Source organism: Panthera onca, chromosome A2 (genome assembly GCF_046562875.1).
Source record: "Panthera onca isolate mPanOnc1 chromosome A2, mPanOnc1 haplotype 2, whole genome shotgun sequence".
Lineage (NCBI taxonomy): Eukaryota > Metazoa > Chordata > Mammalia > Carnivora > Felidae > Panthera > Panthera onca.
This window is the reverse complement of record NC_138340.1, coordinates 3,464,657-3,477,157: the sequence shown is the minus strand read 5'-3', so window position 1 is coordinate 3,477,157 and position 12,501 is coordinate 3,464,657. Positions and strand designations below refer to the sequence as shown.

The window sequence follows — 12,501 nt, the reverse complement described above, 5'->3', positions numbered from 1 at the left end:
CACGCCGCCGCCGACGTGGCCTCCAGAGGTCGCCCCACGTGTCCCTTGCCGCGTCCCGTCGCCACCCTGCCCTGCGGATCCGATCCCAACATGGCGGCGCCCAGCAAAAGGAGGAACGGCGAAGGCGCGAGCTGGTGGGCTGCGTTGCTCCTGGCGGCTGTGGCGTTGAGGCCGGGGGAGGCGGTGTCCGAGCCCACGACGGTGGCGTTCGACGTGCGACCTGGCGGCGTCGTGCACTCTTTCTCCCAGAACGTGGGCCCGGGGGTACGTATCGCCGCCGCCCCGGGGGCTTGAGCGGTGGCGCCGGTGGGGGCGGGTCCTGAGAAGGGGGCCTGGACCGTCAGGGGCGGGGCCTGGCTTGGGAAGGGACTCTGGGGGTGCGGTCATCCCGGAGATAGGGCTGAATTTACGCGGAGCGGGACTTCCTGGGGTCTGGCGACTTGGAGGGGGTGGGTCACTAGCCTCGGTCCCTGTTTCCTCTCGCGTGCCTCGCGTGGGCAAGCAGCCCTAACTCCCAGACCGGCCGAGTCCCCGGCCATTGGAGGGCAGAGCCGGCCCAGAAGTGGGGGGAGAGGAGGCCGGGGGGTTCTTCACCTCCAGGCCCTGCAGAGGGTCAGCCTCGCTGCGGCTCTGACTGCGGAGGAGGTGGACAGACGTTGCCCCTTCTCCATTGCACCAGGAGAAGGATGTCCTTCAACCCTTTCACCGAGGTGGGAGGCCAGGCCCTCCTTAGCCGTCACTCAGCAAGGCTGGGGCTAGCCCAGCGCTGCCCCTAGCTCCTTGGAGAAGCCCTTCCCCTCCCATCTTCATTTTCCCTGTCTGTTACAGGTGTCACTAGCTGCGACATACTACTTCCTCATAGCCAGATGTCGCCCCAAGTGCTTTATTTGCTAGGACCGTTTCACAGATGAGGAAAACAGACTCAGCAAAGTTTTCACTTGTCTGAGGCCCACAGCAGAGCAGAGAAGGGCCTCCTGGTGCCCCTGCTTCCAGAGTCCCCAGATGGGTGGGTGCTTGGGGGGTGGGGGACTTCCCCCTTCCTGTTCTCCCTCCCCCAGAAGCCACGTGGGCTATTTGTCCTGACTTAGGAGCTCACTAGCAGGGAGACAGGCAGGGGAGTTCTAGGTCTGTAGACACTGGGAGGCCCTGTGGGGCTGGCCTCCAGGCACATCAGCCAAGAATCGGGCTCTACCTCCTTTCCTTAGTGCAGATGTTCAAAAGCCGGATGTTATTTATTTTTTTAATTTTATTTATTAGTATTATTTTGTTAGGAATTAGTATTTTTTAAATGTTTATTTACTTTTGAGAGAGCATGAGTTGGGGGGGAGGGGCAGAGAGAGAGAGAGAGAGAGAGAGAGGAGGACAGGGGATCCACAACGGGCTCTGCGCTGGCAGGAGCAAGCCCGACGCAGGGCTCGAACTCACAAACTGCGAGATCATGACCCAAGCTAAAGTAGGACGCTCAACCGACTGAGCCACCCACGTGCCCCAAGAGCCAGATCTTCTGGATTTTGGATCTCGGAAGGACATCCGCCGTAAGCGCTTCCTAACAAACTTTTTTCCGTCTTCAATTTGTCTCCAGGACAAATATACATGCACGTTCACCTACGCTTCTCAAGGAGGGACCAACGAGGTGAGTTGTTCCCAATTCCACGTAGTTTTGTATGGCGGCATCCGTTGTCGTGGAGAAATGCTCTCCAGGGAACAATAGAGCTGGGTCACACCCACATTAACTCACACTCGTGGAACTGTTCTTGCGTCACCCATAAAAGAACATACTCCAGTTCACTAACGATGGCAGGTTTCCCCCTATAATGCCACACAGTGAACAAAAGTCTGGATGCGAAGAGGCACGTGAGGTGCGGCTCTGTCCCCGGGAGCCTCTGTCAGGGGCGTTTTGTTTGCCTTCCGTGGTGCATGACCAATCATGATAAATTTAGCAGCTTAAAACAACCCCCATTTACTGTCTCCCGGTTCTGATAAGGTTAGAAGCCGTGGTCAGCGCGGCCGGGCGCTTCATAAAGCCAAAATCAAGGCGGCAGCCGGCCAGCTCTCATCTCCAGCCTCCTCCGAGTTGTCGGCGGAGCCCAGTTCCTCGCCACGTACGACTGAGGTCCCCATTTCGTGGTGGCGGTTTTCTCCGGCGGCCGGTGGCCGGAGAGGAAATAAGATTCGAAACATAAGAAGGATGTGATTCACCCTTGCTGGCTGCGGGGGGGGAGCGCGAGGCAAGGAGCGCAGATGGCCTCTGGGAGCGGATGGCAACTCCTGGCTGGCGGCCGGGTGTCAGTCTTCCAGCCGCAGGAACTGAGCTCTGCCCCAAGCACGTTGGCAAGAGTTGGAAGGGGAGTCCAAGCCTCAGGTGGGAGTACATTTCGCTGACACCTTGTGTCCGGTCTTGGGAGACGCGGAGTAGGGCCCACCATACCCGGCTTGTGTCGGGGACCGAGAGCTGCTTAGGGGGCAGTGTACTTGGGGTCACACAAGGGTAGTGAGCTGAACGGTGCTCCCCCAGAAGCCACGGTCGCTTCCTAATCCCTGGAACCTGTGACTTTAACCTTACTTACGTATTTATTTTCATTGGTTTTTTTAACGTGTATTTTACTTTTGAAAGATGGACAGAGACAGAATGTGAGCAGGGGAGGGGCGGAGGGAGAGGGAGGCACAGGATCCGAAGCAGGCTCCAGGCTCCGAGCCGTCAGCACCCAGCCCGACGCGGGGCACGAACCCACGAACGGTGAGATCATGACCTGAGCCAAAGTCGGACGCTTAACCGACTGAGCCACCCAGGCGCCCCTAACCTTATTTAGAAGAAAAAAAATATATATCTGCAGGCATAAGTTAAGGACTGTGCAACGAGGAGATCGTGCTGGGTGATCCCAGTGGACCCTGAATCCAATGACAATAACTCTTACAAGAGACACTCCGGGGAGATTTGATAGAAGAGGAGAAGACACTCAGAGGAAAAGGCCAAGTAAAGACAGGGGCAGAGATGGAGGGACGCGGCCACAAGCCAAGGGACACCTGGAGCCACCAGAAACCAGAAGAGGCGGGAAGGATCCTTCCCTAGAGCCTTTGAACTGTTCTTGCGTCACCCATAAAAGAACATACTCCAGTTCACTAATGATGGCAGGTTTCCCCCTATAATGCCACACAGTGAACAAAAGTCTGGATGCGAAGAGGCACGTGAGGTGCGGCTCTGTCCCCGGGAGCCTCTGTCAGGGTCATTTTGTTTGCCTTCCGTGGCAGCCTGGCGGCGACACCTTGGTTTGGACTTCTGGCCTCCAGACCTGGGAGGGAATACAGCGTGGCGGCTGTAAGGGAGGAGGTTTGTGATACTTCGTTACGGCAGCCCCAGGAAATAATGCCCGCGGCCACAGACTACGAAACAGCCAGGAACGGACGCACCAGTACAAAGAAGAACTCCGAGAATGAGGTACTGGTTTATTCAGGAGGGAGAGCTTCAAGGGTTCGGGAAGAGGCGCAAACAGACTTTCTCAAAATCGTTAGAATTAGAAGAAAAAGGGAAGAATTCATCGTCCCTGTAAAAACCAGTAAACAGCATCTCCCTGTATCCCTGATTGTGCTTTGCTCCCAATCGACCGGACTTTGGGGAAAGCCTGCTCTCCTTCCAGAACAGTCTGTGGCATTGTGTCGCCCTACTGTGGCCGTTTATCGGGTGCCATGCGCTGTGCTGAGCCGTGCACACGTCTCATTTCTTCCTCTCCACGGCCCCAGGCGGCCATACTGTTCTGCCATGACCTAGTTTCACACACGAGGACACAGAGGCCCGGGGTCCCCCAGCTGGGAAGTGACCGAGGTCCCCAGGGCATACACCCCTAACCACTGCTCTGTGCAGGAAACACCAGCAACTTGGAAAAGAGCGCACACACACACACACACACACACGCACACCCGCCACCGACGAAACTCTCAGAGCTACAGCACTGGGGGAGGGAGAGCCAAGTTCAGTCGCGCCGGCTGGGGTGACTGTAGGCTGCAGCCTTGTCTTGAAGTAGCCGTTGCGTCACAAACTGGAATTCCAGCACTGGGCTGCTTTCGTTCATCTTGGAGGAGGATTTCGTTCATCCAGGCTCATCCTGGAGGAAACCACCTAAGAAAAGCAGGTGCGCTGTGGTGCGGACTCGTTCCAGGAGCACCCGTCTGGAACTGTGACCGAGATCACAGGTAGCCGGCTGCCGGGGCGGGTGGCGCTGTGGGAGCCCGACGGGGCGCTCGGTGGCTCCTCATCTCTCCGTGCCCGCCAGGAGGCCCGGCAGCTGGAGCGCTTGGCCGTGGCCGGTGGGGATGCAGAGTGGCCATTTCTTACCAAGTCAAACGTACGCTTGCCCTGTAGCCCGGCACTTCCACTGCTAGGGGTCTGCCCGCTGGTAACGTGCACGACCGTCCCAGCAGCGGGATTCAGAATGGCCAACGAGGGAAACAGCCCGAGTGTCCTAACCCTAACCCGCGGACAGCAGTGAGGAGGCGCCCACACCCGCTGCCCCGTGACGGACCCTGAACACACGCCGCCCAGGGAAGGAACCAGACACGAGAGGCCCCAGAGTATATGATTCGACTTATGTGAAACGTCCAGAACAGGCAACGTGCGCGCGCGGGGGAGGGGTGACTGCCGAGGGAGATGGGGTTCTTTTCCGGGGAGGCGGAATGTTCCGGAACTAGGTCGTGGTGATGGGATGCACACCTGGGAACGTGCTGGAAAACACAGACTTGTTTGCTTTAGAAAAGCGAAAGGTCCGGTACGGAAATATTGCCCAACGAAGCCACTGAACAAGTGACCTGTGGTCGCCCGCAGCAGCGTGGGTGAGCGTCCGGGGCCGCGTGCTGAGTGGAAACATACACAAGACCTGCCTACTGCCCGATTCCTCTCGGAGGACGGTTTTGTAAAGGCCCAGCTCTGAGACGGGAGATGAGGTCCGCGGTTACCAGGATTTCGCGGGGAGGGGTTAAGTGCAGAGGGAAGGGGCCGGGGAATTCGGGGAGACAGAACTGGTCTGTACCTTGATGGGGTGGGGGGACACACAACTGGAGGCGTTGGGCTCTGTCGTGTCCCATCTGTCGTGTGTGTCCTAATAAAATGTGCTAGCAGCTGCCACTTAGGCGTCCTCTGTCACACCCAGCCACTTCTGTGCCCGGTTCCCCTAGCTGCACAGACAAGGTCCCAGGGGCCCAGGCTGTCCCAGAACACACACTCACGGGCGTCTGACGCCAGAGCCGGAGCCTTACCAGCTGCCCACCGTGTCAGCCACGAGACCACAGCCAAGTTCATGTAACCACAAGGTCACTCACAGTTGACCCTGCTGCTTAGAAGCTCTTGGTTTTAAATTGGGTTGGCGTTCAGTTTTTCAAACCATGTTTTGTTTTTTTTTTTAATTTTTTTTTTCAACGTTTTTTATTTATTTTTGGGACAGAGAGAGACAGAGCATGAACGGGGGAGGGGCAGAGAGAGAGGGAGACACAGAATCCGAAACAGGCTCCAGGCTCCGAGCCATCAGCCCAGAGCCTGACGCGGGGCTCGAACTCACGGACCGCGAGATCGTGACCTGGCTGAAGTCGGACGCTTAACCGACTGCGCCACCCAGGCGCCCCTTCAAACCATGTTTAAATGTTTGCCTCGGGGCGCCTGGGTGGCTCAGTCGGTTAAGCGTCCGACTTCAGCTCAGGTCACGATCTCGCGTCCGTGAGTTCGAGCCCCGCGTCGGGCTCTGGGCTGATGGCTCGGAGCCTGGAGCCTGCTTCCGATTCTGTGTCTCCCTCTCTCTCTGACCCCTCACTGCTCATGCTCTCTCTCTCTCTCTAAAATAAACATAAAAAAAATTTTTTTTTTAAATAAAGGAGTGTCAAAACATTATGGAGGGGCGCCTGGGTGGCTCAGTCGGTTGAGCGTCCGACTTCGGCTCAGGTCACGATCTCGCGGTCCGTGAGTTCGAGCCCCGCGTCAGGCTCTGGGCTGATGGCTCGGAGCCTGGAGCCTGTTTCCGATTCTGTGTCTCCCTCTCTCTCTGGCCCTCCCCCGTTCATGCTCTGTCTCTCTCTGTCTCAAAAATAAATAAACATTAAAAAAATAATAATAATAAATGTTTGCCTCATTTTCAAGAACCTTTTCAGAGCCGTGGCAAACCTCTGTCTCACAGCATAAAACCATTTCCAGGTGCTCAGAGGCCTTGGGGCCATGGACAGGTGCTTTTAAAAGTTTTTTTCAGTTTTTAATTAATTTTAGACAGAGTGAGGGCATGATCAGGGGAAGGGCACAGTGGGAGAGGAAGAGAGGGAGAACCTTAAGCAGGCTGCATGTTCAGTGCGGAACCCAGTGCGGGGCTCAATCCCACAACCCTGGGATCTTGACCTGAACCTAAATCAAGAGTCAGGCGCGCAACCGACCGAGCCACCCGGGCGCCCCTGGACAGGTGCTAATTTTAAACAGGGAGGAAAAAAAATCTGAGTCTGCGGGTATGGCCTGCAGCCGTCCCGCCAGAATAATCGGTCCCCACCTCCACGCTGCAGGCAAGCGGCATCTAGATGACCATTTACTCCCATTATAATTAACCTAAACACGGCCTTGCTCTCCTTAATGAAGACGCTCTAACTTTAAATCAGGAATGCCAGTACTCGGTGTGTATTATTAGTCCCGGGAGGGGACTGTAAACTCGCATTTTACTAGCAAAATCCACAGATGCCGCAGGCAGCCCAGAACCGGCCATGGTTGTCTGTTTCCATTCGCCGGGTTTTCAGGGGCCGTGAAATCCAGAAGAAACTGGTAGCGGTGTATTTGGGAATCACAACGTTTTTGATTTAAAAGAAAATTTTTTTTAGCGTTTATTTTTGAGAGACAGAGACAGAAGAGGGGCAGAGAGAGAGGGAGACACAGAATCCGAAGGAGGCGGCAGGCTCTGTGCTGACCGCGGGGCTCGAACTCACGGACCTCGAGATCGAGACCTGAGCCGAAGTCGGCCACTCAACCGACGGAGCCACCCAGGCGCCCCTTTAAGTGGATTTCTAGAAAGCTAACACCTCCACGTCATTGAAAAAGAAAAACACATAAAAAAGCTTTCTGGTGCCTTCCATTGTCCAGGCCCCACCCACGTCCTCTGCGTAACCATGAGTATCACAGTCTTGGCATTTGCGCTGAGGACGTTGTGGTCATTCAACGAGCATGAATATACTCTGTTGCCTTTTAGTTTTCTTGATAGGCTTTATTTTTCAGGGAAGTTTCAGATTCACAGCCAAAGTGGGCAGAAGGCACAGATTTTGATAACCACCCCTCCCCCAGGCCCCCCATGCACGGCCTCCCCTGTCAATGACGGCCGCCACCAGAGGGGACATCTGTTAGAGTCGCCGAACCCGCCCTCCCGCGTCATCGTGAGTCCCGGCCCGTAGCGGACACTGGGGTTCACGCTTGGTCCCGCTCCTGTGGGTTTGGACGAACGTGTGAGGGCACGTCCCCACCGTTATGGCCTCACCGCCCCTGAGCCAGGCTCCAGCCGGCTGGCCCAGGGAAGGTTCGCTCACTTTGCAGAACCAGAGCTGAACCCGAAACCCACAGAGTGTGCCGTGAGCAGGGAGGCCGCGGGCCCGGGGCCGACCTGTATCTTTCTCTCCCCAGAAGTGGCAGATGAGTCTGGGGACCAGCAAAGACCACCAGCACTTCACCTGCACCATCTGGAGGTAAGTCAGAGGTCCCGGGGTGGCGCCTCGCTGAGTCTGCTGTGGGTGCTCGCCTGGGGTGCTGGGAAGACAGGGTCCTACACCCCAGAGGGCGCACAGGCGGGGGGCAGACGTCACACAGGTACAGATCGGAGAGGGGGTGTGCCACTGTGCGGGGGGTCGGTGGGGCGGGGAGGGCGCCCCAGGCAAGCGCATTGACACTGAGGCCAAGAGGGGAGGGGGGAGGAAAGCAGCCCCAGGGGAGGGGTGGGGCTCCCCCCCCATCGTTACCCTCCGTCCCCCGCCCAGGCTTTGCAGTCCTGGAACACCACGAGCGAGCCACAGCCCAAGAAGGGACAGGAACGGGGGTGCTCAGCCCAGTGGGGGGTAGGGCGCTGGGGCTGTGTCGCATCATGTCCCTGCTCCCCTGGGCCCTGTGGCCTGGAACCGACTTCTCAAGCACTGGTTGTGGGTCTGGCACAGTGCAGGCCCTTTGGGGGAGACACGGAAGTCCGGGCCGGGGTGCCCCCCTCAGGGGGCTGGGGTGAGCACAGGGGGACAGATCCACAGACAGGAGATACTTGGGTTGTGGCAGCAACAGCCATGAAAAGACATGGGGTGTTTTAATTCGCTCATAGGCGCCACCTCACAGTCCCCTGCCTGGTGCTTTACGGACAGCAGGTGCCTGCCAGCAGAGTCGGGGATCTTCTCCCCCACGCTCTGCACTGGCCCCTGTTGGCAACAGGCAGAGGCCCCAGGGGCCAGGAGCCCAGCGTCCTAGTCAGGCCCTGCTGAGAGGAGACCCCGTCCACAGCCCCCTGGCCTCAGAAGCGTCCCTGGGGCAAGGGGCCCCGGGGCGTCCGTCTGTCTGCAGATCACCGCCCGGCACCAGGGGGTGTGAGCACCAGCCCTCTAGGTGCCCAAGGACCTGCTGGCCGCAGGGCCACCCGCTCAGCAAGAGGTCACGCCTACCTGGGCTGGCCTCCCGGTTCCGGACACTGACCGATCAGGCCCTGGCAGCCACCAGGGCTTAGAGAATCTGGGAGGCCCCCTGGACCCCCCCCCCACCTACCCTCCTGGTGCGCCCCCAGGGGGGCTCTTCACACGGCACGTGCTGCCGGCCCCTCTCAGCCCCTCGCTGCTCTGGCCGTGCTGCCCTTGTGGTCCTTCGCATGCCCCCATTTGCACCCTCCCCGGGACCTTTGCCCTCCGCCCAGGGCAGCTGTCTCCCTCCCCTGCCTAGTTAACTCCTGTACTCCTCGCCGCCGGGGATGTTGCCATTTCTTGGTCCCCAGCACAATGCCTGGAAATGCCTTTGGCCCCCGATGACAAAGCATTCAGTGAATGAGCATAAGGCTTCCCATCCTAGCACAGCTGGGGCCCAGAAGGAGAAACAGACCTGTCAGTAAATGAGCCGGACGAATGTTCTAGCAAAGAGGAAAGGTTGACTCTCTTGCCTGCCCCTCTTTCGCAGGCCCCAGGGCAAGTCCTACCTGTACTTCACGCAGTTCAAGGCGGAGGTGCGGGGCGCGGAGATCGAGTACGGCATGGCCTACGTGAGTACAGGCCGCGCGTGCGGGGGTGGCTGCCGCGGTTCGTGCCATCGCAGACTGCTCCTTTCAGACCACCGGCAGGGGTGGGGAGGCGGGTGGAGTGAGGAGACAGACCTCAAGCCCCCAGGGGGAGATTCTGTAACCCGGGAGGACACGGGACGCCTCGCAGACTCTGGACCCGGACGTGTCAGGGAGACGGCACTGGGCCCGGAGACCCCTAGAGACCCGGTGGGCGGGGCAGGACACCTGGCCTCCCTCTCCTACCACCTGCCAGTCTCTGGCCAGTGCCCCGCTGCTGGCCAGGCCAACAGGAAGCCAGAGGGGAGGGGCCCACTCTCAAAGTCCTGGATGCTCAGCCCTGGGGACACGGGCAGGGACGGCAAGGGCAGCAGCACAGGCGGTGTGCTCACAGGGGTGGGGGAGGGCCCCACGTGCCTCGGCTCCCGTGACCTGCCGTTCATGGCCCGGGCAGCCCCTTCTGCCACGCTCCTGAGCCCCACTGCCCCCACCAGGGGCCGGCCACACTGCAGAGCCCCTCCCCTGGTCCCCCCTTCTGCATTTGGGTCAGAAACAGTTGGAAAACCACTTTATTGGTCCAAGAAGGGGAACCAGGAGGGACAGGCATGAAGAGATCTGTTGCCAGGAACTGGCAAGGCCCTTGCAAAGCCTGCAGGCCAGGCCGGCTCGAGGGGGGCGGGGGGGGGGGCGGGGGAGGCGGCTGGCACTGTAGGGACTTCTGCAGGGACCTCGGTCCTGCTCTGAAGGCCCACCCGGGGTCATTGAGGATAATCTCCTTTTCTTAAAGTCGGCTCCCGATGGACTTTGATCACACCGACCAAATACCTTCCCACTCTCGAGGGCCTGATTGCAGAACTGGGGCAGACAGACACGCCGCTGATCGAATTGCTCTCTGGGGTCCTGTCTTGCTTTAAAACCCATGTTTAGCTGACTTGAGACACAAGTCTGACGTTTAAAAATTACAGTCGAGAGGCTGCTGTGTTTGCGTCCTTTCCATACGTTAACTGAAGGGAAAAAATGAAGGAAATAACCTTCCTCCGAGGATTTGCAGCAAAGGCGTGACGTTTTAAGCCGGTTGACAATCTCTTAAGTGGATTAACCACCGGCTCCTCTGGATTTTCTTTCGTGCTTAGAAAAGCGTCAGGCGCCCCTTTGGTGAAAGCAGGTGGCTTTAGCCTGTGCTGCTCTGGGAAGCAGACCGGATCGTGTTCTTTCCTGATTAGAAAAGCTTCCACGGGTTCTTTTTCAGTCCAAAGCTGCGTTTGAAAGAGAAAGCGACGTCCCCCTGAAAAACGAGGAATTTGAAGTGACCAAAACAGCAGGTATGAAAGGATGATTGTTGGGGGCCCCTGGGTGGGGCGCAGTCGGTTAAGCGAGCGGCTCTCGGTTCCGGCCCAGGGCATGATCTCCCGCTTTGTGGGTGTGAGCCCCTTGTGGAGCTCTGCGTGGACAGCGAGGGGTCTGCTTGGGATTCTGTCTCTCTTTGCCTCTCCCCCACCTGCTCCCTCTCTCTCAAAATAAATAAGTTTTTAAAAAACACTTAAATAAAAAAAAAAAAAAAAAAACAAGGGATGTTTGGTGCAGATAGGCCCCAGGTACACGGGGGGGGGGGAGGCTACCCCTCAGCGCCCCAGCTTATAGCCCAGCGTCTGCGGACTGTTGCCCGAAAGGGCCACTAGTTATTTTCGGCCTCGTGGGGCAGACAGCCTCTGAGAGGGCAAAGGCGATCCGTCAGGCGCCACAGGTCACTGATTAGGCGTGGCTGCGTTCTAATAAAACTTTATTGTACGAACACAGAAGCGTGAACTGCCTATCCCTAAAATACCATTTTCCTGTCGGTTCTTGTTAAAGTTGTTTAAAATGTAGAAGCCGCCCTGAGCTCATGGCGCAGGCCACGCTTGGCCAGTCAGTCCCTGCTAGAGAACGGAGGGCGCGAGAGTCTGCTCGGAGCCCTGTGGCCCTTGGGGACACTCGGGGTCGCTCCACAGCAAGGGGTCCTGTGACACCCGCACAGCCTGGCCGTCCCGGGCTCTGTGACGAGGAAGAGTTCCTGTGCTTTTCACGCAGAAGGTGTCCGCGAGGCATCGAGGTTGCTGCCTGCCCCGTGTGTCACGGGGAGGCGGGGTTACCTCTGAGGTCGGGGAGCCCCTGGTGTCCTGAGCCGTGTTGGGCTCTGCGGGGCGGGTGCTGGGCAGGAGGAGGGGTGGGAAGCTCCACAGCCAGGGCTCCGGGGAGGGCGAGCGGTTAGGACGATGGACACGGGAGTGGGGCCATGTGGCGGGGAGCCCTGAGGGTCCTGAGGGACAGCAAAGATAAGGTGAAGGACCCCCGTGATTGTGGGAGTCACCAGGCATAGGGATGGAGGAGGGCGGTGCAGTGAGCGGAGGTTTGGGGCATGAGGGGCCTTGGGTCTGGAAGGAGCCCTGTCCTACCTGCAGGTCCTTGGAGGTGTGGGACTGTAGCGGTCAAGGACAAAGGAGGTGGGGTTGCCAGTGCAAACGGGAGGTGATGCAGCTCGGCCACCATCCATTTTTACAGGATGACCTCGGCTCTTCCCACGCTGAGCTTTCCAGGGGCTTCTGCTGCCCTCAGGACAGCCTCCCCTGTGTCCCTCAGCCAGTAGACTTCAGGCCTGGCCTTTCCGTGTCGGGTCCACTGTGGGGACGGCGCCCGGGCCTGGCCCAGGGCCCGGAGCGTCTCACCCCAACGCTTCTTCTCTTGCAGTGTCCCACCGGCCCGGGGCGTTCAAGGCCGAGCTGTCCAAGCTGGTGATTGTGGCCAAGGCATCCCGCAGTGAGCTGTGACCGGGAGCCCCCGGCAAGGGTGGCTCTTCCCCATCCCCGCCGAGGGAGCTGGGCCCTGGGAGAGCTGGCGCGTTACTGGTCTTCTGGGGGGGGGGGCGACTGTCGGTCGACGTCCTCTGAGCGTGGAGCACGGGTCTGGGACCCACTGCCCGTCTCTTACCGAAAGAGGCACTGACTGAGGCACTCGGTGGGGGACTCCCAGGGGGACTCCCGGCTTTTCTGAAACCAGTGCGCGCCTCCCTGTGGATCCGGCCAGGCTCCAGGTCCCTCCCTGGAAGAGCGATCCTGCCGCCCTGCCTCCAAGCCTGCCGCTTTCTTGCAGTTTCCCTGGGGGACCTTCTTCCAGACTACCTGGGAGGAAATGAAGTGTTCTTTCGTATTTAAATAAATAAGACGATCGAAGAGCTACCACCCAGACCTGGCGACGGGCAGTAGGGGCTGCCTGTCTGGGCGCTCGGGGC

At 58.7% G+C, this 12,501-nt stretch overlaps 1 protein-coding gene across 1 annotated transcript; it reads left to right on the top strand.

Annotated features, from left to right (window-relative positions):
- The first annotated feature begins 10 nt into the window (after positions 1-10).
- On the top strand, positions 11-12,448 carry MYDGF (myeloid derived growth factor). The gene is made up of 6 exons (XM_078443570.2): positions 11-264; positions 1,583-1,633; positions 7,625-7,686; positions 9,140-9,221; positions 10,486-10,558; positions 11,961-12,448. Exons 1-6 carry the CDS (start codon positions 91-93, stop codon positions 12,038-12,040), a joined length of 522 nt encoding a protein of 173 aa, XP_078299696.1. The 5' UTR covers positions 11-90; the 3' UTR covers positions 12,041-12,448.
- The last annotated feature ends 53 nt before the right edge of the window (positions 12,449-12,501 follow it).

What these genes read in the sequence shown, in the direction of transcription:
- MYDGF (XM_078443570.2), top strand. Translation starts at nt 91, where the DNA reads ATGGCGGCGCCCAGCAAAAGGAGGAACGGCGAAGGCGCGAGCTGGTGG. An exon ending in CTCAAGGAGGGACCAACGAG is followed by an intron (nt 1,634 to 7,624) that starts GTGAGTTGTTCC and finishes TTCTCTCCCCAG; the next exon opens with AAGTGGCAGATGAGTCTGGG. An exon ending in TGAAGTGACCAAAACAGCAG is followed by an intron (nt 10,559 to 11,960) that starts GTATGAAAGGAT and finishes CTTCTCTTGCAG; the next exon opens with TGTCCCACCGGCCCGGGGCG.